This window comes from Mangifera indica, chromosome 12 (genome assembly GCF_011075055.1).
Source record: "Mangifera indica cultivar Alphonso chromosome 12, CATAS_Mindica_2.1, whole genome shotgun sequence".
NCBI lineage: Eukaryota > Viridiplantae > Streptophyta > Magnoliopsida > Sapindales > Anacardiaceae > Mangifera > Mangifera indica.
Genome location: NC_058148.1, coordinates 11,890,098 through 11,915,301, shown reverse-complemented (window position 1 = coordinate 11,915,301; position 25,204 = coordinate 11,890,098). Strand labels below are relative to the sequence as shown.

At 33.5% G+C, this 25,204-nt stretch overlaps 5 protein-coding genes across 8 annotated transcripts; 1 reads left to right on the top strand and 4 right to left on the bottom strand.

Moving 5' to 3' along the window:
- The first annotated feature begins 88 nt into the window (after window positions 1-88).
- Window positions 89-4,251, top strand: LOC123193610 (IQ domain-containing protein IQM3-like). Of its 4 annotated transcripts, none has more exons than XM_044606664.1 (11): window positions 89-287; window positions 407-534; window positions 632-1,391; window positions 1,477-1,591; window positions 1,679-1,744; window positions 1,841-1,929; window positions 2,255-2,342; window positions 2,727-2,873; window positions 2,986-3,078; window positions 3,402-3,503; window positions 3,635-4,251. In XM_044606664.1, exons 3-11 carry the CDS (start codon window positions 1,261-1,263, stop codon window positions 4,085-4,087), a joined length of 1,284 nt encoding a protein of 427 aa, XP_044462599.1. In that variant the 5' UTR covers window positions 89-287; window positions 407-534; window positions 632-1,260; the 3' UTR covers window positions 4,088-4,251. The 4 variants fall into 4 exon arrangements, with proteins under 4 accessions (XP_044462599.1, XP_044462598.1, XP_044462595.1 ...); XM_044606663.1 differs by having other exon boundaries at window positions 146-287; window positions 632-1,166; window positions 1,282-1,391; window positions 1,679-1,929; XM_044606660.1 differs by having other exon boundaries at window positions 146-287; window positions 1,679-1,929.
- Window positions 4,252-6,179: 1,928 nt separating this feature from the next.
- LOC123192271 (copper transport protein ATX1-like) lies at window positions 6,180-7,591 on the bottom strand. Its single transcript, XM_044604752.1, has 3 exons — window positions 7,441-7,591; window positions 6,899-6,974; window positions 6,180-6,575 (listed from the first exon to the last, which is right to left on the bottom strand). The coding sequence occupies exons 1-3, from the start codon at window positions 7,447-7,449 to the stop codon at window positions 6,367-6,369; spliced, it is 294 nt and encodes a 97-aa protein (XP_044460687.1). The 5' UTR covers window positions 7,450-7,591; the 3' UTR covers window positions 6,180-6,366.
- A 2,636-nt stretch (window positions 7,592-10,227) lies between these two features.
- Window positions 10,228-13,371, bottom strand: LOC123192708 (GDSL esterase/lipase At5g03610-like). Its single transcript, XM_044605353.1, has 5 exons — window positions 13,221-13,371; window positions 12,953-13,132; window positions 12,193-12,479; window positions 11,039-11,345; window positions 10,228-10,701 (listed from the first exon to the last, which is right to left on the bottom strand). Exons 1-5 carry the CDS (start codon window positions 13,285-13,287, stop codon window positions 10,481-10,483), a joined length of 1,062 nt encoding a protein of 353 aa, XP_044461288.1. The 5' UTR covers window positions 13,288-13,371; the 3' UTR covers window positions 10,228-10,480.
- Window positions 13,372-15,334: 1,963 nt separating this feature from the next.
- On the bottom strand, window positions 15,335-18,842 carry LOC123193357 (organelle RRM domain-containing protein 1, chloroplastic). Its single transcript, XM_044606289.1, has 9 exons — window positions 18,433-18,842; window positions 18,241-18,338; window positions 17,838-18,069; window positions 17,656-17,753; window positions 17,505-17,570; window positions 16,346-16,432; window positions 15,914-15,982; window positions 15,719-15,825; window positions 15,335-15,643 (listed from the first exon to the last, which is right to left on the bottom strand). The coding sequence occupies exons 1-9, from the start codon at window positions 18,798-18,800 to the stop codon at window positions 15,557-15,559; spliced, it is 1,212 nt and encodes a 403-aa protein (XP_044462224.1). The 5' UTR covers window positions 18,801-18,842; the 3' UTR covers window positions 15,335-15,556.
- Window positions 18,843-19,077: 235 nt separating this feature from the next.
- LOC123193356 (hippocampus abundant transcript-like protein 1) lies at window positions 19,078-24,362 on the bottom strand. Its single transcript, XM_044606287.1, has 14 exons — window positions 23,845-24,362; window positions 22,688-22,799; window positions 22,132-22,244; window positions 21,935-22,057; window positions 21,658-21,830; window positions 21,407-21,482; window positions 21,054-21,140; window positions 20,777-20,857; window positions 20,650-20,682; window positions 20,292-20,345; window positions 20,122-20,163; window positions 19,853-19,931; window positions 19,502-19,572; window positions 19,078-19,420 (listed from the first exon to the last, which is right to left on the bottom strand). Exons 1-14 carry the CDS (start codon window positions 24,028-24,030, stop codon window positions 19,328-19,330), a joined length of 1,323 nt encoding a protein of 440 aa, XP_044462222.1. The 5' UTR covers window positions 24,031-24,362; the 3' UTR covers window positions 19,078-19,327.
- Between the last annotated feature and the right edge of the window lie 842 nt (window positions 24,363-25,204).

The following is a 25,204-nucleotide window of genomic DNA, read 5'->3' as shown; positions in this document are numbered from 1 at the left end:
AATCATTTTAATGAAATATTATCAAACATATGAAAATTTAGGTCTGAAGTTGATTCTATAACATTAATGGAGTGCCAATTATACAAGTCATGGGAAGCCTTAAATGACCAAGGGTCCGCTTCTATAGCAATCAGCTGTCTCATTTTCTACTAGTTTCCCAATTCAAGATAATTTTTTCTGGTGGCTAAAATTCAAAACAAGAGTGAGGTTATGGCTTAAATTCTTCAACTGGGTTGCAGAGAGAGAAATCAATTCAATGGGGGACCTCATCAACAACTGATTAATTGGTACATTACATCCATGCAATGCAAAGATTTGTGTATTATTTTACAGCTTTTAACCTCCTATTTTAGGTTGGCGTTTCATTGTCAAGACAAGAAATATTGATGATTTAGTCTGACGGTAGGTGTGCTCTGGGTGAACAATATTTGTGTCAACTCAAAAGCAAATTCCTGTGAAACCAATATCCACTCGGTTGGACCCCAATTTTGACAAGAAGTTTCTTCAACAATTCAAGTGTTTCCTATACTGAAAGTATGAATAATAACCTGGTTTTTATATGAATCTGACATTATGTTGATGATGGCCAAAATGAACAATATCCTACTCAAACAATTGAATGCTATAGCAGGGTTTTCAACCATGATTGCAACAGCTGCTCAATCTAGAGGTGGGAAAGGCCAGTTTTTGCAACAGCTGCTGCAAAATTATGACTGCTACGGCATGTTATTGCAACCACATCTGTCTGAATTGAAATCCTTGCAAGTGATAATGAAAAATGACCAAGCCTGGTCCTTGCATCTCTTTCACCCAGATTTTTAAATCCTCTCCAGGGCCTAGAATATTAAGATATGTCTACAGGTAAGAGCCAAAAATATATAGACAGAATTTACTGAGCCAGCAGAAACTGGTGGGAATAAGCACTAGTTGATGTTGAAAGTGCAGTGCGTGTTGACAAGACATGGAATGGGTGGAAATGTGGAGGCCACTTTCTTGCTCACGAGTCGTAACCACAAGTAGTTGTGACTGCAGCTTGTACCACCCACCCATTAATGGCAAATTGAATTCTAAATCTCATCACAGAGATGATAAACAGAAGAACTTGATGCAAACTGACACAGAAAGTTAGAAATAGAGATAGAGATCTTCATACCAGGCTATATATGGTTTTTTCTTGAACCAACTTGGTGCTTTCTTAAACCAACTTTTGTGTATTACTGGTAGCAAACTGATATATCTCTTTCTGTTGATTGCCGATTGATGGTGATGGATTCTCCAAAGATAAGCAATGGTTTTGAATCAACTGCTGCAGTGAAGTTGCAGAAAATATACAGGAGTTATCGCACACGGCGCAGGCTAGCAGATTCTGCAGTAGTTGCTGAAGAACTATGGTAATTAGCATCTACTAAAGTTTTCATGTGATATGCAATTTCTTCTTTATTCTCTAATGTAAATTGGTGCATAAAATGTTTAAAGGTGGCAAGCTATAGATTATGCAAGGCTCAATCATAGTACAGTCTCCTTCTTCAATTTTCACAGACCTGAAACTGCAGCATCACGGTGGACTAGGATCCGCTTAACCGCTTCAAAGGCATGTTGATAGCTCCCTGTAAGAGATCTCATGTAATGTAATTATGTAATATGGAAAAATATGTAATGCATTTTGATTTTCTGTCAGGTTGGAAAAGGTTTAGCTAAAGATGCCAAAGCACAAAAACTAGCCTTCCAACATTGGATTGAAGCTGTAAGACTGTATTACACTATTAGTTCTCAGTCTTCAGCATGGATTTTCTACTTGTATCATTTTTGTAACTTATATATTATGCATATGGTGGTGCAGATTGATCCACGACATCGTTATGGTCATAATTTGAACTTGTACTATGAGGAGTGGCGTAAAAGGGATACAGTACAGCCATTTTTCTACTGGTATTTCTCCTTATGCTATGAACTGTATTTTTCCTATGTAAAAATTATTATAAGGTCCTTACAATTCCACCATGAGATTCCTCTTCAATCATTCTGGATTTTAAGTTAAGTTTGAGCGTTATGGCCAAACACAGGTTACACAAACTACTATTTCACAAAAATAATAAGGTGTTAAAGAGTGTTGTACCCATAATTCTGCATTTTCTTGGCATTCTGTGCAAAACTCCTATTTCAATTCTACTATATTTTATGTGGTTGTGTTTCTTCCTCTGCATAAATGGGGAACAGTATGTTGAAAATACTCTTGATATCTCTATTTATAAAGGTTAGACATTGGAGAAGGCAAAGAGGTTAATCTCAAGGATTGCCCAAGATCAAGGCTACAGCAAGAACGCATTAAATATCTTGGACCGGTATGCTTCCAACTATCAAATATGGGAGTCAAAGTTTATAATTCAATAACACAATGAGTCATAAATTTTACTAAATCATTGTGTAGGGTTTAACATAAAAAGGAAGAAAGTATACCTTTCTCTTTAAATTTTTGATAGATATGCACGATCACCTTTAGCCTTAGATTTCATGAGAGATCATCACACCACACTTTATAAACACAAATATCTTCAGATTTAATTGTCAATAATGGCTCAATCCTACAAGAAAATTTTCAGTTTCAAGTACCAATAGAAGCATAAAAGGAGTGCTGATTTCAACAGAGTCCAGACTGGGTTTTCATGTGAGCTGTTATTCAGTTTTCTAACTTTCTTATCACTGTTTGTTATGCTCCCCCATGTAAGCAAGAGAGGGAACAGTGCCAGTATATCATCGTTGGAGGAAAATTTGTGCACAAACAAACTGGAAACCTTCTCAACACGAATCATGGATTGCGAGATTCAAAATGGATATTTGCGATGAGTGCCTCCAAAACAATTTATGCTGGTGAGGTAAGACATGATATGGATACTAAACTATGTGTTGAACAAATTTTCTCCAATTTGCAGCACTACTACACTTTTGTCATCAACCAAACGTTAATGCCTTTTCTTCTCTGATCAGAAACAAAAGGGATTATTGCATCATTCCAGCTTCCTTGCAGGAGCGGCCACTTTGGCAGCAGGAAAACTGATGGCACAAGATGGAAAGCTCAAGGTATAAGTAACTAGCAGTCAATATTACATTAACAAACCTCAATTTAACTTTTAAAATACACTTATAGCATATGAGGCGTATCTTTATGATCAAAAGAAAGACACCATGCATAAAGATAGCCAACAGGATATTAGTTCAACTGGGGATATAAAAATGTCGATTGCAGAGCAAAAGTCAAATCAAAATTTGCTTCTCTGTTCAATATAAAATTAATTAAGGAGATAATATGCCTGTGTACTTTACATTTCAACTTGTATTTGAGGTTGCTGTAGAGTTACACATTTATTGCAACTGAATTGTGAACATGTCCTCATGACTTTCAGTCTGTATCAGCATACAGTGGGCATTACCGTCCAACAAATGAGAACCTTGGCTGCTTCTTGGCCTTCCTAAAGGAGAGTGGAGTCAATGTTAATGAAGTTCAGGTATGTAACTCAGTGATCAGATAAACCTTTTCTTTCTGTCTACCATGAATCCATTGCTTGTATAGAGCACAAAATATCCACCAGGATTTCTTTTTGTTTCATCTGGTTCTAACTTCTCAGATTTTAGTCAGGTATTTTCACCTACTGATGATAGTGAGAGGAGTGACATCAGCAAATTTGGAAATTCGATAGATCCTGTAATGCCCAGACCACAAGTTTCCAGAGCCATTGATGAAAACCAACCCTGTAAGTCATCTGTATATGCTAGAGCTGGAAGAAAATTAAGTTACAAAAGAACCTTGTCCAGCAATCTGCAGAACCCAAGGACAAGTATGCAAAAGGAGATCTTGCAGAGGATTCAAAGCAAGAAGGAAGCAAGTTCATACCAATTAGGGCACCAACTATCTTTGAAATGGTCAACAGGTGGAGGCCCAAGAATTGGATGTGTTGCTGATTACCCTCAGAAATTAAGAGCACAAGCTTTGGAATATGTTAACCTCTCACCCAGGGATGCTGCAACAAAACAAACCTCTGAAATTGCAGCTGATCACAAATCCTTAACAAAGTTATGCGTAATAATGTGATGTGACCTCATGTTTAGGAGTCATCTATACTTCTAACTTCTTCCTCTACTTTGTCCATCAACCATTACTGATACAGATATCAGCTACAATGCTTTCATGTGGCATATTTTCTCACATGTAACAAACCATTTAAGTAAAATGCATTGTCACCAAATATTTCCCCCCTCAAACTTCAAGGCTTGTTTCCACAGAGGAATGGGAAGATGCCATCAGGTTTATATCCTGCATCAAACCACTGAGCTGTCGAACTGTTCTTGAAATTGTGCATAATGACTTGCAGAAAATGATGTATTTGTTCTTAAGATCAATCCAGCTATGTCCGGTATCTTTCTTTAAAGCTTTTTCTTTCATTATTTTTCCCACTTCGGCAATTTCATCCCACATTTTAGCTTCTGCATACCATTCGACAGCGTGATATGAGCCAAAGTATCTTCTGGATCAATACACAGAATCTTCTCTGCAGCATACCTTCCTAGAACTAAACCTTTTTGGGTTTCACAACCTGACAAGAGAAATCACCAAAGCACCTTGTCAGCATCTATAGGAAAACTCTTGATAAATTCATAAGCTCTTCTTGTCTGCCCACTAAGGGCAAAAAGATTGACCATAGCTGCCATATGATCCATCCTTGGGGCAATAAAGTGGTCTCTGATCACAGAATTGAAATGATGTAATCCTTCCTCCGCAAGTCCCATGTGTCCACAGGCAGATGATTCCCCAACAAATATAACACCATTAGGTTTGATCTTATTTCTCTGCATCAAGCTATAGATTTCTGATTCTTCCCTCCCTAATCCATGTATTCCAAGAAACCAAGTTCTTCGAATCTAGAATATCAAAAACTTAATGAGCACCAAGCAATTTTCCACATTTGCCCAGATGAACATATCCTCCTATCAATGTTGTACTCCCAGCTGAAAAATCTGGGTGGTATACCTCCAAAACACCCAATAAGCCATGTCCAATACTCCCACTCTTGGAATATAAATTAATGAAAACTGTCACTATATATTTATCAAACTACTTATCATGCAATAATTGTTCGTATGAGACAAGGTAGTAGACACCATGTGCTTAACCTTGAATATACTCCCTTGAATAAAAGAATTAATGTTGATGCATACACCATGCTAAGGCACTTTTCAGTTTTTAATTCATGTTCTTCTTGTGTTCGATGGTTTCTGATTATAAAATACGCTAAACATGATCGTTAAAAGATAACCGCAATAAAGGAAGAACAAATCTGAGGAATTGAAGGAGATTTTCAGTAAAGTGATTTTCTTTCATCTGATTATTCAATTTTAGCAATTTTATTAGCCATTTTTATTTTTTTAAAACTCAGCAAATCCCCGTGGGTGCGACTCTCGTATTTGCTTACTATACTATGATTTGATTTGTCCACTTGCAAGATCTTAACTTTTGTTCATCAACATTGAGTATGAAATTAAATCAAGTTGACAACCATTTGAAATGAGACATTCAAACTTGTCATCAACAAAGATATCTATCAATTCAGCGAACATATTTGAGCCATAAAAAAGGTGGAAAATCAATTTCAGAAACTTTTAGTCTCTTAGATCTTTGATGGGAAGTTGTCACTTTCTTTCGTTGGGAATGAAGGCTTTAACCAATTTAATGAATTATTCAAACCATTGGTGGGTTCAATGAGAAGAAACACATTTAAAAAAAGTACCACAGAGACAAGGAACTTCACAAATTAAACATCAAATATTTTAAAAAAATAAATTAAAAACGCAAACCCCCTTATAAAGGAATCACATATCTTCTTAGTGGTGCCATCATCTCTCATCACATCTTTTCCTGTAAATGATGAATGAAATCTTCCCACTTAAAACCCCATTCTTCTTTCTCAATTTCTCATCAAACACAGGACACGCCTCGCTTCAAACCTGCATAATTTGAGTGCGCCTATAACTGCAAATGATATGCTTATGTAACTGATGCATTGGTTTAGCAATCAAACTGAAACAGGCCACACAGATTACTGTGATCTGAAAGACAACTACTGATTCCCCAAAGAATATCACCGAACAGTAAATAGTCCAGTGTCTACAATAACAAAGACGTGAAATTATCTAAAGGAAAATTTATTTATTTTTAGATAATAACACAGAGGAAAGGCACTCAAGAACTTATTGTAGTTTCAAAGTTGAAGTGCACTACATATTAGACAGTCCACACAATATTCATAGTAAATTCATCAAGGTCTAAACCATTAATAAAAGATATATTCCCACAAATCAAATGGCTCGCTGACATTAAGAAGCAGCAACAGCTTCAGTTGGCTTTGATTCTGGTTCTGCTGGCGATGGTTCTGCTGGTAATGGTGCTGCTGCTGGTGTCTCCTCTTCCCAGAAGGCAGTCTTCTTCCCAGTTTTTGACACAGTCTGCAGAACAGCTTCGGGCTGCACATTGCCCTTTACAGTCACTTTTTGCTCCTTCAAATTGATATCAAAATTTTCCACACCTGAAGATAGCAATGAAAACACATCGGCAACTGTTATCAAACTGGATAATAATAACAGAAAACCAGCAAAGCACACCAAATTTTATAACTACCACCAGATACCAAATTATGATTGCACAGCAAAAAATTTAATATGAATAAATAAATTATACAAGATGGAATGAAAATGCCCCAGTCTCAATGCCAAATTTAAAAATCAACAATTCAGCTTAGCTATACACATACGATTTAAACAAACCACACAGAAGTCCTTACACAATCAAAAGCTTTCGAAAGCGAATTCATAGAAGCAATGAAATTAAAAAATGACCTCAAAAACACACCTTCCATTTTTCCCAATACTCTCTTGACTGCTCCAACACAGCCTTCACATGACATACCAACCTTGAGGACAACGGTCTGCAATCAAACAGAAAAATAAAGTGAGGTTTTCCATATAATCGAAGCACATGCATACCTGATTCTCAATCACAAAAATATCAACGATCACAAAAATCTTAAAACCAATAGGTAGAAAGAATCATTGTTATCCCACTTCACAAATTGAAAAAAACATATATGAAAAAGGGATCGAAATCCCCCTAAAAACTGTACAAGGCCTGCCAATTTGTAATGAATTACAAGAAGTTGACCAAAAACAAGTTAAAATTTAGATGAATCTAAACATTCCCATGTTATTTTATTCCACAGTTGGTATAAAATTGGTCAAATATTGATTTCAACCAGAAAAAAATACAAGAAACATGGTAAAACTGCTTGGAAGAATCAAACATGAAGACGCATAGAAATTAAGAAACCAAATTGGAAGAAAAAAAACAGAGAGATTAAATTGGAAATAAAAAAAAAAAAAAGGAATTGTGGGTACCTGAGACATGACTTTGGACGTTTAAAATGACGAAGAGAAACAAAGAATATAAAATAACTAGAAATGGTGATGATATTTGTAGAGAGCCTATCTCAGATTTTATAGAAGTAAGAGAGAGTCGTGGTAAGGTTACCGAAAAGCCTGTCTTGTTGAAGGTGGGTCCCACCTTTTAGTTGCATACGCGCCTTCCCGTTTCCAGTTTCCAACTTAGATGGGACGCTTCCCATTCTACTCACTGTTTATTTATTTATTGATAATAAATATTAAAAAAAATATGTCCAATATAGAATTTATATTTTTTTTTTGGTAATTAATTAAACTGACTAAATCAAGTGTGTCTTTGAAATTGATCAACCCGTTGGAGTCATACAGACACTATTAATACATTAGAGTTGAACCAAATTATCCCATATATAAATAAGTTTTAGATTTTCACCGATATTTCTAACATTTTTCATCAATTTTTATGTTAAAAGGAGGAAAATATTAATAATTGTTTTAAAAATAATTTTTTTCTTATTTTATTAATTCTTATAATATCAAAACTCGTTATTAATTATTCTAAGAACACATATACTGAAAAAAAAACTAATGTTAAATCCCATTATTAATTTAATAAAATAATTAATGGGACAGTCTATTTTCAGCAATTTCAATTATATAAAATTATTGGTTGCCGAGATCAACTTTGTTAGAAGAATAGGCAACAAACGAATAAGAAAGACTATCTATCTAATTGGAGTTGGGTTGGGTAGTTATGCCAATTTGCCAAATCTTAGTAAGTGCTTTGAAGTGAAGCATTTGTAAAATTAAGTAGTACAAATCGTTACTACTGTGTAAAACATAGTAGTACAATTCAACAATTGTAGTACATTGGCCATCCGAGTTTTAATAGATTTTGATCATGTTTTAAAAATTAGATTTAATCGATTCAATTAAGATTAATTTATAACCTAATTTGGTTTTTATGTAATTATTAACCAATTAAAAAATTAATTAAAATTGATATAAATAAATAAGTTTAAAATTGTATTAATCTTTTATAACGGTAAATTTAGAAATGATAAACTTATAATGATATTTATACTGATTAACTAAATAATTATATATAGTTATGACGTGTTAATTTAACTTTTTATAGTTATTTATCCAATTATAAAATGTAAATTAAAATTGATTCGTCCGATTAGTTGATTAAACTAATTGAATTAATCAAATTATTAATCAATAAAATAATTAATTTGATTATGGGATCAGTTTTAATAAAATCATTGGGCTTTTAGAGAAAGAAGGATGAAGTTGAAAGTAACACGCTATCACCTTTTTTGAATAAATTGCCTTTTTGAAAACGTTGGATAGAATGAGTAAGAGCCCATCAAAAGGGGTGGTGGCCAACATGATCCCTTTTTTAATTGAATAAACACAGTAACGCAGCTATTAGTTATCTAAATAATTTTGATATTATTATAATTATATTTTTATTTATTTATTTTTTAAAGTAAAAATACTCTTATTTTTAATTAATAAACAAATAATGTAAAAATATTTTAAAATAATTATATTTAAAAAAATTTAAATAAAATAATATATTAATATTTTTTTATTATTTTTAATTAAACATTAAAATTATTTATATTCAATAATTTTTAAAATAATTTATCATCAAAATAATTTTTTAATTATAATTTTATGGTAAAATAATGACATTATTTTTCTTTTATTGTTATTTTCATCTTTTATTTATATTTGTTAAGTTTTGTCATGATAACTTCACTTGAAAACTTAATATTTGAGTGGGTAATCTGTGTTTGGCCTTGATGATTCTGTCAGTTAATATCTGTGCGAGGTTCATTGTATCTACCCCCTTCCTGATTCATAGAAATTTTAACAATACTTGTGAATCCTTCAATCACCAGAATAATTTATCAGAGAAATTTTCATAAAATTGTTTAATTGGCTTGGTGATGTATTGATGTTGCCAATTATAATTAATTGTATATAAGACTTTTTTTTTTTTTTAAAGACTAAGATTTACCTTAATAAAATATATAATTAATTGTATATAAGCCAATTATAATTAATTGATGTTGCCAAGTCAATGGAGGGTTCAAATGCCTTGTTGAGATTTAGCGATGGTACAAATTGATGGCTATGACATAAACGGTCTAAACTTTATATTTGAAATTTGAATTGGCATCATAGTAAATCTCTAAAATTGGAAAATATTTTTTTTCATGTGGTTAAGTAAAAATTTTAAGGGGTGGTGCATTTTGTTGGGATCTTTGATTATCTGAAATCTATATTTTTATTATTATTTTATTTATTAGATAATAAATCTAATATTTTTATATGATTTTGACTTGTATCATACTAAACTTACATTAGGCCTGGCCTGGAGGAACCAAATTAGACACTAAAAGACTAAATTGGCCCTTATACACTTAGAATTTTTATACCCTGGATAAAAATGTCATTTTGAAATTTCCAAAAACAAGAAAATCAAGCAATTGAATGAAAAAAATAAGTTGCAATCAAATCCCTATAGTAGTGAATCACAATCCCCAAAATCACATATGGGGAAATCATCTAAAATTGATCAATATTTCAAGGGAAAAAGCACCGAAAATTGACCTCGTGATTTAATTTGAACATTATGAGTTGAACGTATAGATTTAATTCAAAGTCTTGGAGTTATATCTTTTTTTTTTTTTAAGTTGTCTTTTAGTTTTTTATGCAATTGAAGAAAAAAAATGTATAATGCTAAAATGCTAGAAATTGGCAAAAACCTAAATGCAAATTGAATATATAGATTTTAATATAAAACTTGGTTATAACACCCACAACAGAGCAGAGCAGCTCATCGCACCTCCATAATCTTCAGGCTTCCATTGTTACAAAGTAAATCTCTGTAGTAGAGATCTAAACTTCCAACTTAGCAATAAAATATGGACATTTCTCAAATACTCAAAACTGTAACATTGTAATCTTCCTCTTGAGAATTCATTTATGGCAAAGAACTAGCTCATCACCGACTAAGGTGTTATGGAAAATGGATATTTTCATTGAGGGTAGACCGTAAGGCATAATAAACAGCTTTCCAGCCATTTTGCACTGGGTGTACATCGTCCCAAAAGAACGATAATTCTGGGTGACTGCATACACTGTATTTCTTCACCCCACTCTTATCTACGCTGCCACAGAAATACTTCCCTTCTAAACCCACACAGCATGGCTGCAACAAAGTCTTCATCTCCGAATTACCTGCAGTCATTATAATATTACAAAATTGTTCAATTTAAGTATATATAAATAGTTTTACAGATCCGGATTCTCTCCTTGAATTCATATTCATAAACACATAATTGGAAACATAAAAAATAAAACTTCCTTAGATTGGCTCCCTGAACTCCCGCTACAATTGCAGGGGAGTCCTATTTTATTATATTTGTAGTATTCAATTCATGTATTCCTTCTGTGTATATTAGGATTCTTATTAGATTGTATTATATTTGTATAAAGTATACAATCCTTCATTAATATAATGGTGTGACATGATATAAGTTCATCTTGAAAAAAGAAAAACTCAAAATGTATTTACCTGAAAGTTGTCCATTTTTGGTTAATGTAGACATGAATGCGCCATAGAGATCCAGAAGAAATATGTGAGAATCCTTGGTCTCCTTGTTTAGCTTTTGCACTTCATTGGCCAACACCTGGTTGTGATACTTAGCGACTCCATTGAATAATTCAGAGCAGTTGTTATATCCAGAAAAGACAGTTGCTTTGGGCAAGCACCCCATCGGCTCAACGGTAGTAACAGCTATCTTTTTAATCCCCAATGCTCGAAGGCGCTTCAGATTAATTGAAAGTTGGTGAATGATATTGGTCGTAAGCTCCTGCGAAGCCTATTAAGGTGCAGAGATCACACAACATTGTCAGTGCTAGGATAGTTTATTAGATTCTAGAAGGTGATTAAACTCAGTTGTTGACCTTTTTTCACTGTGATTAGAGATAACAATCTGGCTCACAAAATTGGGTATTTAATCCACCCCTTTTCGAATAGGGAGAGGATTATCCTATAAAGATTGAGACAAAGATGGCTAAAATTCTTGCAGAGATAAAAATAAATATATCTTTAATCCGTCCCCTTTTGAGTTTCTCTCTTTTCTTACGTGCTCTCTAAACTCTTATATATTGAGTTACTTTTAAAAATTTTAAATTAATACAAATGTGTCTTGAAATCTAATATATATTTCAATATTTTTTTTGTGAGGATAAAGAGAGAAAAGTGTAGAGAATTTTCCTCGTGGGGATAACAAGGGAAAGGGGCTAAAATTTTTTCCCACAAGAGAGAATAGGGATTCTGTGTCATCCCCCGACATAGGGATGGGATAGGGACTCAGAAATGTTTCCCCTTCGAAATGGGTATGAAAATTAAAGTATTCAGTCCTATCTGACCCTTTGCCATCCCTAACTGTGATCTGTCTTTTGTAATTATTTCAAGGACAAATGACTATTTCCCACCCAAGGTTTGATGAAATGACATATTTCCATGCTCTAATTATGTGATCTGTCTTTTGAAATTATTATACTTTCACTGTCTCATTAATTATAGGAGGTACCAGACAACTCAACTAAATTGACACATTAAATTACAATTATAAGCGTTCTTATTAAGAAAGCAGAAATAGATAACCTACCATAATTGGCCAACATAACAAAGAAACAGATGATATTAGTTCAGCTACTAACCTGGACAAACTTAATGTCATTCTTAATGATGGAAGCATCATAGTCGTAGTCATTCCCAGCGAGAGAAACCAAGGCAATGGAAGAATTAAGGTCATCTTTGGTGAAGACATTTTGTTCAAGTTGTTGCTCAAAGTAGTTGATTTGCACTGTCATATTTGGCTCATTCACCGTCGTGTTGAAAACACCAGTGCCTCCATACGCAAAGTTCATGCCATTTTCTACACTTGATCCATTCTCTGGCTTTCTCAATTCGAAAGGGATGGGAGATTCTATCCCCAAATGCCAAGCTGCATATAAAAAGCATATTAACCATAAAGAAATTTTTACAAAATTAATAAATATGATAAGAAAAGTCTTTTTTTTTTTATTTTTAAATTTACAAAATGAAAAAATTAACCCCATCCAATCTTTGTTTTTACTTGGTCTTAATATTTAAGTGTTAGAAAATTTCCCATGTGGGTAAACATAGCATAAATGTATAGTCTTCTAAATTTTGTTTTGTGATTATACTGTAACCAATTTTATTAAATGTCTGGTATATATTATAAAAAAAAAAAAATTTGAGTCGTGACCATGTAAATATTAGCTATTGAAATTATTCAACTTTTGATAGGAGGTCTAATAAACTATTATACTCCCAAATATCATTATTTTGATATTTTGAAAGTATATGAGAAAGGAAAATCAGTCTTATAGATTGACAGTCAATCTGATTTGGAATGGTTAAAATGTTACTGAAAGAGATAAAGAGAGCACAGACCTAGAAAATCAGTCAAGACACGTCCATCGGAAAATCGACCGGCCGGTCTTCCAGGGTAAGTCATCCCATACGGTTCTTTCCAGCAAGGTCCGAATTTCTCCCAATTTCCAGTATCGACGTACGAGTCCCCGAAAACAAAAAGCTTTAGAGAGCCCCTCCTACCTTCCTTTGCAAGAGCCTCTGTGTAATAGAATATGAGCAAAATACAAATGCACAAAAAAAATGCAACAAACTTTATCATTATAGACAAGTGATTCAATTTGCAGACCTGTGAAGATTATTGCCGTGAAGGAGAAGAAGAGAAGTAAGAAGAGCAAGTGTGTTTGCTTTTCCATTGAAGAACAGATTGGACAAGGAAATGAATGTAGGAGAAGACAGACTTATGGACTGCACTTAAAAACTTTTATAAGCCTGCGTTGTTATAAATTAATGCTTTCAGTTAGACAATAAATATGTATAGTGCATTTATAGCAAGCAAAGGCCAAAGAACTGTTTCCCGCCAAAGTATCCTCTAATTTAATTCTCACCCTTTAACTTTAAAAATTTTATTTATTTATTTATAACAATTAAAATTAATAAAACTTTAACCACTTAAAATTTTATTTCTTTTTTCCTCCTAAACTTTAAGAACTAATAATTTCTCCCATAAACTGAATTTTAAAAAATGATATTTTTCCCTTAATATTTAGTTTTCAAACTCCAACGTTATTGCCGATAGTTTATCCCTCTCAAAACTTTCTCTCTCTCCTATAATCTCTCACTTTTCAGTTAGATATCTTATCAGTGTTGAAAAGTATTTTCTTCTCTTAAGTTTTCACCTTTTAACTTTAAAAATTTTATTTACTCACTTATAAGCTGTTAAAATTAACGAAACTCTAACCACTTAAAATTTTTTTTTTTCCCTTAAACTTTAAAAACTAAAATTTTCTCCTATAAGTCAAGTTTTAAAAAATGATATTTTTCCCTTAAGATTTAGTTTTCAAACTCCACCATTATTGCCGACAGTCTCTCCCTTTCGAAACTTTCTCACCTTCCTACAATTTTTCTCCTTTCAATTGGATGTTCGATCAATGTCGAATAAAGTGAGGGAGAAGAAGAGCTCCTTCGGGAAGACACCTGGGAAGACTATGAAGATGCAATCTTCATCGGTCGACATTTTAAAAGAGGGGAGAAAAACTGTTGGAGCATGATGATGCGTCAGAGAATCTTTGTCATTAGTGTTGATGCTAGATTTATCGTCGAGAATTCAAAACTAAACCCTAAAAGAAAATATCATTTTTTTAAACTTTGTCTAAAAGGTAAACTTTAGTTTTTTGAGTTTTGGAGGAAAAAAATTAAATTTTAATTTATTTTTTATATTACAAATAAAATGATATTTTATCTTTAGAATTAATAGACTTAATCTTTTTATGGGTAGATATTTAAAATTTTTATAATTAATAGGCGAATATTTGAGATAACAAGATAATTTGGGTGGAACAAATTCTTTAGCCGCAAGCAAATCTCATTGCTCTCTCCCAATTGATTTACACGTGGTTTCGTAAATGATACAAATTTATATTTGGTTTCACTTTAAGAAATATTTAAAATGTTTTTAAAATTTCTAATGTACATTTTGATAACATCACTTTTTTTTTTTAAAATATGCATTTATATATATATATATATATATATATATATATATATATATATATATATATATATATATAGAGAGAGAGAGAGAGAGAGAGAGAGAAGGGGGGGGGGGGGGGGGGGATTATTCTTTGTTATAATATGTCTATTATATTATACTTTTTTTTAAATATACTTTATCTATGTTATATAATTTTATACATATCATATATTATAACTCTAATAATTGCATTTAAATTTTTTATCACAAAGTTTGAGTTTGTGACCTAGTCCGCGTCAATTTTAATTTTCAGTGTTCCCCACCTACTTTCTATACTACATTTTGGGATCAACATGCTTCAATCATCTATAATTCAATTACAAATTAAATCTTGTTTTTGAAAATAGAAGATGTAAATAAAGGAATATTTCTAATTTTAAAAAAAAAAAAAATTGACGTCGAGAAATAGAAATTTTCTTCTTGTTTTTCAGTATATTTTTTACTCTGGAAATAGTAAATGAATATAATTATCCTTTTAAACAGATTTTGGATGTAAAAAAACACCTGGAATAAACTCAGATTTTAATTTGACCAGAAAAAAAACACACACAGACAATGCAGTTGAACATCAATTTCAATAAGTTCTGGATATTCCTAGTAGTTCATCGTTAGCTATCAGTAACTACCCACTTCAGTTTCTCATTATTTCCAAAATTCAACTAGCAGAAAATTCAGGTGAATATATATATATATATATATATATTTTAATTTTCATTCCTCAGGGCAAATTGATTTTGCTATTAAATATACTAAGCAGAGATGCCACTGCTATCCAAGTCATTACAAGGACTCGGTTCCATGGTAACAGATTGGTGAAAGGAGGAAATGCCATGAGAACCCTATAACATGAATTAACTAACAATCTAGCAATGGTTTAACCACAATAAAAAGGTAGTACCCTTGCATAAATTTTAGTTTGGCTTTCGCTCTTCTCAACCTGCCACTCTGGGGCGGTTCTGGCGGTATCTTGGGGGCGTTGGCTTGGCGACGTCAACAACAATCATCCAGCCATTAATAATCTACATGAAATGGCCAAAACTTTAGCTATATAAAGATTTGAGAGAAGTAAATCAGGGACTTGAAATTAAACTTGCCTTGCCATTCATCTCTTTCAGAGCAGCACTTGCAGCCTCCTCTGTAGTGTACTCCACGAATGCATAGCCTTTGGATCTCTTTGAAATCTTGTCCATTATTATTTTAACTAAAGGAAAGTGATTCATCAGCATTGGACTAGCATCAACATGTGATAGAAATATTTCTAACATTTCATTATGCAACTGAAAAAGTACCTTCAACAAGCTCGCCAAAACCTTCAAATGCTGCACGTAAGGTTTTCTCAGATGTATAAAACGACAGGCCTGTTAATAGAATTCAAGAGTGTCAAGAACTTCTGTTAGCAAAAAGATGAGGGGGAAAATGAATCATCTATGCACAAAATCATACAAACGAACAAAGATAGGCAAAAATGTAAGACTTTCACAGAAGATTAAATAACAGAATGTTACATCATATATATGAGAAACAACAATCTGTAAGAACTTTATATGGTTATAACTCAAGACAGCATTATACTCCATAAGATTCAGGGACTCAGCCACCCAAACTTTACAGTCACAGGAAGAAATTCAAAATTAGTTTAAGCTTGACAGTTTATAACACTAAAAAGCAAGTATGAAACATATAGAGATTGAATGCTGTTTAGAAATTTAAATACTACTTACCAGTCACAAAGAGCTTCTTTGTCTCAATGGGATTTGCTTGATTTCCTTCTGAATCTGTTGGAACTATAGAATTCTGCAGATTGGTACCTAAGAAATTACATACGGTTACTCTAGAATGGAGAGACAACCATAGAGATACATCTGAAAGTACATCTTCATGGAATTTTAAAATAAGAGGAGAAAGAAGAAAGAAAACTTGTAACTAGCTTCTCCTAAAATCAAATAAGTTCATAATATTTTATATCAACATGCAAAGATATCAGTGTCTTGCCGACTTAATCATTATTGCCTATTTTTCACCTGGGGAAGGACACTTGTTAACACGATATCTTCCACTATATGTTAAACATTCCCAGTGAAACAAATTGTTCATCTGACCAAATAAAAAACTTAAGACATCAACAAACTACGACTAAGTTCTACAGCACCCTAAAGGCAGACTCTAATGTAAGATATAATAGCAATTGCTAATACAGGTTCAATGGACTTCGGGGGTTTAAGCTCAGGATGCCATCAAAATTCAAATGAGTATTAGTAAGAATCAAAGTTGCAGACAGCAGTCCTGACAAGGATGCAATCATCAGAAATCAGTAAGGCAACCCAATAGAGTGGTCCCTCTGCCTCAGGGCAATGGTGGTGGGAAAAAAATAGAGTTTTACCCAGCCATCTATGAGTGGATATTTGAGGCAGCAACGAACATCATGAGGCTCGAGCTAGGATTGCTGAGGCTAGTAGCAGTAGATGAAGAAGGCAACCAGGATAACCTTAAATTCATGACTCAATAGGACAACCCAGACGATTCTCGATGAGATAGAAGATGTGCTCCATGTTTTAATCAAGATGTGCAGATTTAGATGAGAAAGACTGCAGATATTCCTTTGTGTTGAGCTCTTGTAGTTATTTGAACAGAACCTTAAAACCTTACATTGTAGTTTGCAGAGCAATTCCATATCATAAATCTGCCATACGCTTCTTTTTCCATGGAAGGTCAGTCATGAGTCATAAGCAGAAAATAACTATTTCCTATACACATTTGGTTTAACCTTGAAACTATTTGTAACAACACGATTCAATATACATATAGTTGAGCAACCTTAAGTGATGATGAATTTAAGCTAGCTAGGAAACAGATATGCTGAAGTTAAGCAAAGTCACAAACCTCCATAATCCTTATTCTCTGAACCAAAATTCTCATCAGGCTGGACAGACAAAACACCTGGGACACCTGGATTATACAGAACAGATTTACTCAAGCTAAATGTTTATTTTATATCACAAATGTGGGTTATCGAAAAGAAGCACACACTAACCAGCGAGTTCTTTTGCACATTCCTCGTCAAGTTCACAACAAAAACCAAAGTTGGATTGCCAAGAAACATGATATATACACATCTGTGCATCGTTCTCACTGCATAAAAATCAATTTTTTTGCCTTTAGGGTAGAGAGAAACGAAATGATGACAGTGAATCAGATAGCATCAATTATACTTACTTCCCCAAAACCTTGGTTAGAATTTGAGCATAAAAATCAACCATTTGTGCCTTTGTAACAACACCGACCCCTGGCTTGTCCATTCGAACAAGCCAGTGTTTCGTATTCCTTGCAGGAAACAATAATATACTTCCATATTGTGAGTTTGGCAACTGGTTATTTGAACAACTATAATCTTTTTCCACAGAATTATAATCCGGGTCAGGCTTAACAGACAGGACACCCGGCAAACCTATGATACAAATAACACATGAACAATTAAGACAAGGCACTCAAACTCAAAGCAAATTTTGATATCCCAATTGCCCTAAAAACAGCAAAATGGAAAGAACCCAAAATATTAACCATAAAAGAAGAACTCAAAATATCTCAAATGACACTTTGTTACAGTAAAATCACGTACGAGAGAGCTGACGAGAAGCTTCTTCATCGATATCACAACAAAACCCGAAATGGGTATCACAAGAGGCGTCATACATACACATTTGAGCATCCGTTTCACTGTACAAAACCACAAACAAAACAAACTTCGAACACTGAACCAAGAAAAAAACATTAAAAGCTGTCAAAAACACAACATTTAAACCAAACCCGCCTGCCTAAGACTCTCTCAAGAGTTTTGACATAGTAATTAACAATTTCTGGCTTAGTCTTAAGCCCCTCAGGCGGACTCTTCATAAGCACCATCCAATGGCGCCTGTCAGTCTCAGTGGAAGAAAAAGAATTAGAAGTGAAAGGAGTAGTTGTTGTTGAAGCGGATAAGTTTAAGCTTTTTTCCGCTGCTAGTTTAGCATTGAAAGGTGAAGAAGACAAAGAATAAGTTGAACGAGTCTTCTTGGCATATGAAGCACAAAAATTTAAGGTTGTGAGTGAAGTTTGGAGATAGGTTTTCTGAGGCTTGATTGGGAGGTTTAGCGAAATCGTGATGCTGGTGCTGGTAGATGGGAGAGACAGAACCTCCATGTCTGTTCTTTTAAGGATTCATAACAGAGGCTTCATATGGTATATCCACTTCAATATCTAATCTGTTTACTAGCTCCAAGGGCATTATTGTTAGGATTCAAATTAAGTGGGATTAAATAAGTTATTTCCTCTAACTATGGGTTTAATGTGGTTTTTGAAACCTGTAGGCTCTGAAATTCGTCATTTAAGGGTTTCCATGTCATTCTTCTTTTATTTATTTATTTATTTTGTATTTATTCTTTAATAACCGTTAAGAATGCAATTCCCCTCCATATCGTATACCTTCCCAAACTTTTGCTTTTATATATCATTGTAAATTAAGTTGCAGAGCATTTTGATTTCTTTCTCTTTCCATGTCCGTTTCTTTTGAAGACAATATTTGCTTCTAATTTGAAAATGGCATCTAAACACCATCTTACATGTTAACCCTAATATTGAAGAGAGCCTAATATTTACAACTTAACCCTCGTAAGACTACACTATCTACAACAAAACAAACTACTTGAATTGGATAACTACGTCTAGCTTCAACTTAACAGCGGTGTTTCAACATCCTCATCTTTGTCACTGCTAGGATTTTCTTCTGTTCTCAGCATGCATGCAAAGCACAGTGCGATCATCTGAGAAAATTAAAATATTTGATCAGAGATAGAAGTGAGGATGAGAGAATGAAGCGGTGAACAAAGGAGTCGTGAATTTACCATGCATACAGATGCAACAACGATGCTAAAACCTTTGCAGTTGAAAGGGGCATCACTTGAGAGGAACCATGCTGAGGACAAACACATTTGCAGAAATTAAACACTATGGTCTAATTTTTTTTTTTTAAATAACCAGGGACCATCTGTATTAATTAGGCAAATAAACCCAAAACACAATGATTAAATTTACAACTATTATATCAGGTTAGTCAAGGTTTTACAAATGTGATAGAAGTTCAAACTCAAATATTTCTTTTTAAAGTTTTAATGTTCTACTAATTTTGCTAACCCTTTGACATCTCACTATGGTCTAAATTGGTTTCAAAACAATGAGAAAACAGTTAAACTTACAAGTCAAGGGACTAATTGCAAGGGGTGATAACAAACTTGCTATTGACTGTACACCAGCAATAAACCCTTGTGCCTTTCCCTGTAACAGACATCGTAAGAGTCGAATCATGATCAAGATAAGAATATGATGGCCAAAAACCTATTTGGAGACATGAAACTTGAGAAACAATATTCTGCTAACTACAAAAGAGGAGGTTTTACATGGAAATGCTAAGTGTATAATTTCATTCAAAGCCAAAAAAAGCATGGTATGAGATAGTTCTACGAACCTGGTTGTTTAAACTTGATGCCTTTGAAATGATGGCATAAGTCTGCATATATGGAAATTGATAGTAAGACAACCATTAAAATTGGACACAGGGAATTGTTTTTTAGACTTAGATACTATTTCTAATGTTTACTGAAATGGAAAAAGAAATTGCAGTGTGATATTACTTACAGAAGGTTTCACAAGGACGTAAATGACACCAAACGAGGCACTTAGGTACGGCACCTACAGTACAGAATAACTTGCTGTTATTGATGTTAAAGAAACTTATATGGAACTTCGGCATTTTGATGACAAAACCTCTCAATTCTCATCAAGAATTTTATTTTCTACTAGTTAAAGAACGATATAAAAAATGGCCTAAATTGTCATATTCATACAAGATCGCATGAAGAACAAAACCACAAGTTTGAATCGGTAATCCATGGAAGTTCATGACAAAAACTAGAACCCAGACTGTTTTGTGAAAGCATTCAAATTACTCTCTCGTGAGAGAACAAAAAATTAAAAAAAAATGAAGAATACATACCCAAGATGCCCATGCCAAGCCATAGAATAATGCCTGTACAGAAAAAAGCAAATCATTAGCTTTTTCCTTCTCTTTGAAGAATAAAAAAAGGTTTTCCTCTAACTGCTGATAGAATGAGGCCACTTACATAAGCTATCGATGCAAGCAAGGCAATGCACAATATCACCTTTTCTCCAAGTAGAGGATTGAAAAGAGGGAGCACCACAATCTAGTACAATATAAAGTAGAAAAATCTACAGTAAGCAAGACTTTGTTTTCTTTTATTTTCTTTTGGTGAACGAAAAAAGAAAGAAAAGAATAGAAAAATCACATGAAGCAATGAGACTGAAAATTAATGATCAGAAAAGTTTGTTGTAGACATTTACCAAAGAGAAGAACAAAATAAGCTCCACTAAAGCACATACCTGCGATGCAATGGAACCTACTCCAACCATCATTAGAATTTGTGAAAACTGATCCTTGCTAAAACCAAACGCTGCCTTCAAATAATACTACACAAGAAGTTATATTGAGTCAAACATATATAGGAAACAATTTAGACAAGTTTCACATATCACTATTACTAGTTATATTGGCCAGATTGTGTGCCCAAATACAGAACACCAATTATGATACGATGGTACTGTTTCAATACACAGCAATTGTTGTAAATTAAGATGAATTAAATTTGATTTCAATTACCTCTTGATCCATGATGGATTTCAACATCATATTTGTAGTAAAGAAAATTGAGAAAATAAATTGATAGGGAACTTACAAATAAGACAGTGGTGATGCTGGACATTCCCAGCTCATAAAAGAAGGAAACATAAGAAATTCCTCTGAGTGTTGGACTGAAAAAGCACGAGGAAAAGAGAAAAAGAAATAGTACTCATCAACCAGAATGCAAATAAAGTTTTTGGCATCATAAAAATACTTAAATAAACAAAAACAAAAACAAAAAATGTTAATGGATTGACAGAAATAAAGTTATCCAAATGTTGTCTGCATAGAACATGGAAGTAGTACCTGCTAATAACTGTCAATGCAGCATCTCGCATTGATTTGTATCTTTTTTTGAGGACCATAACAACCTTCTGCAAGAAAGTTGAATCTTGGTCTCTCCTGGGAGCCGATTCAACTGTCTCAACCAAAAAGAAATGCATGTAAACAGGACAAAAGATCAAGAGAGCTATTGAAACCTGAAAAAGGAGCATAACGAACAAACATTAAAAATGATCGTTTAAATAAATAAATAAAAAGAGAACATGAATGAGGCTAACGCTAAATTACAGTATTAACATACCAGGAAAATGCAGTTCTCAGGAAGAAGAAAAGCCAATAAATTTCCTAAGACATGTGATGCTGAGAACAGGCCTGTAATCCAACTAAAAGCTGTAGCTCTCTTGCTCTCACTCACAAAATCTGCCTGGCAGAGGAAGAAAAATGTGAAATTAACATTCTTTATTCACAAGTTCAATAATTGTGATGAATAATTCTTACCGCATAAGCAACAGCGATGCAGAAGATGCTCCCTTGGCTTATAATATATGATATTGTTCGAAGAGCATAATAAGCGTACACAAAATCTCTGGACTGATTAAAAGCAAGTAAAGCTGAAAAGGCACATCAAATGGAAGAAAAAGTGTAAATACAAAGCACAATCTTGATTGTATCATTTATACACTGCAAGATACTGAAGTAGCTGATATAGCATGAATAGGCTCTATCATATCACTGATTAATATACCTGAGTAATTAGAATTAACTTTAGTGAAAATGTTTGATTAAACAATTAACCGATCCAAAAATGGAAAACTTAATTTTCAGTTTCAGGGAAAAGGTTCACTGGGTAAACCATCACATCAATTGAAATCTCCTATGGCATTAACTGGTTTTCAACCTTGGAATGAATGTCATCCCCCACCCCCTCACCCTGCCCCTCCTCACTAAAAGAAAATTCATTTTCATATCATCAATTTTAAGTTTATAATAAGTAAAATTCTTACAGCATTATGTAAGTATGATGAATCTGGAAAAATGTGCTTGTGCAACTTACAGAAAGGGATAATAGTAGTGGAGACAGTAAGAATGAGCAGTGGTTTACGGCCATACTCATCTGCAAGCTGGCCTAGAAGTGGGAGTACCGCCATCTTGAAAATTCCAACAACCTACACAGCGAAGAATGCATGAGGATTGTTTCTCTGAACAAAACGAAAGAGGAAATAATATCAGTTTATCATAGTCAGAGTTCCACACATCATAGTTATTCAGTATCATGAACACCCACCACAACATCCTGCTATCAACTACTTCTATTACACCACTCCCAGTGAACTAACTAAATAGTATACAACAAAGATAAACAGAATCACCATGAAGTCTAATATTTAAAAGCATCAGAAAATTCAAAATTAAAGACCAGGTTCACCGTCAATGTTTTCAATCAACTGAGATATGCAAGTTGAAAATGGCATCGGCATGTGAAAAATCAGTGGGAGAAAAGAATTATTTACTGGACCATTTTATTATCAATCCCACTTCCCCTAGTGAAAAATTCTTTACCAGATTCATGTCCAAAACAGTCTCCTGTCCCACATTTTATTACTTTGTATGACCTATTTGACTGTAAAATTAAAGCCATAATCATGATTACCATTCTTTTGTAAATAGTGAAGGAAAAAGCTACAATTATAGCAACTGAAAAAAAATGTGTGTTAAAAAATTTAACAAGCCACAAACTTGGTATCTTTCTTGCACCAATAAAAGTAAGTAGTCTATTTCAACGAAATATTCCAATCATCCAAATTCCACACAAGCACTGTAGTACGCAAAACATTCATTGTACCATCAAATTAACTAGCCCACCTCAACAGTGATTGTGTAACTAGAAGCAGAAACACAGAAAGTAAAAGATACAGGAATCAGCCGAATTTCAGGAAAACAGTCGGTCAAGAAAGTAAAACAGAACACTCTGGTTGGTTTGCAAAAAGCACCAGAAAATAAAATAGAAAAACTGGAAACCTTCAACCCCACTTCATCTAACAGCTACCTCGCCCTCACTCAAGCAATAAAATGCTTCTTTTTTTTTTCCTTTTTCCCAAAAAACCCCAGATAGTACAGCGTCTCAAATTCCAAACCTTTATATTCAAAATCCTCCATTTTCTCGTAAACCAAACCAAACATAAACAACATTAACTCCGTTCAATCCCTCACCGTTTGCTGAAGGCCACTAATGTAAATAGCCTCAGAACAAGTGGACTCCCCAGGACACAAAGCATTGGTAACAACATCAACAAGAACCGAAACGGTCATCTCCTCAGCAATCCAATGAACACAAAGCGGGAGCAACAAGTGAACTAGAGGTCTAAACTCCAAGAAGCCACAACTTTTCCAGGCCATTGGTGTCAACCCAGTTGAAGCTCAATCACCAGAATGCTGTTGTCGTTTAGATAATAAAATGAAATGACGAAGAAGTGAACAAAATAGATGGGCAAAGGATAAGGAGAGATAGGGACAAGTTGCGTTAACGTTGGTTGTTTTATTATTTTTGGTTGGAGCCAAAGATAGTCAGAATATAAATGAATTTGACTGGTTGGTTGAGAGATTTATTATAGGAATCCGAAAAGCGATAAAGTGGGAATTCATGTGGAGAAATGTGTAGGAGGAGACAAGTACGCGTGTAGACGTGTGCCATGGCTCTGCTTGCTTGTGTTTTGTGCTTCGTTTTGGTGCTTCTATTGCCACCTTCATCTTCTTCTCCAAGATGACTCAGCCTCGGTGGATTTATGCCGTGGATTTTTACTTTTTTTTTTTCTCTCTCTTTTTAATGCCGACATTATAGAATTGAATGGTACACAAACAAAGTGATTACTCTGGCTTTAATTCAGTATTATACAAATTTATATTTTGATTTACGAATACAGCAATCATATGCAACTCTAATGAAATCTGAAAAACATTACATCTTATCGAGGTATCTCTTGTTTGTAATCTGATGAAGGGAATAATTAATCGAATTAATAACAAGTCAAGCTAAATTATACATAACTTACAGGAAAAACAGCGGAAATTATAATTTGTCGCCATCAGGAGAAAGACCGTTGAATGACTCTCACCAGAAAAGTGGTGGAGATAGAGGCTTAAAGAACTAAAAAAGTAGATTCTTTCACTTTAAGGCTAGTCCAAAACTTAATTATGATTACATTAACTTAATTATAATTTTCAATTAGGGAATCATAATTGTATGATTATGGCTTGTAATCACCATCCTAATTTACTTGTTTTATCATGTGAGACCACTTTTTGGTCCATGAGATTGAGAGGGGCAGAGAATTGACTGACTTTTATCAAAATTAATAAATATACATTGAATGATAATGATAGTAAATTATATAATAACAGAAAGAGCAATCCCGTGATTATATACTTTTTGAATAACATATATGTTATTATGTAATTAAATATTATTATATCATAACTTTCGAAATCTTATTTTGGTATCAATAAAACTGTATTTACATATTTTTTTTATACACAATTTGAATATACAGATGATGTGTCATTATATGATTAA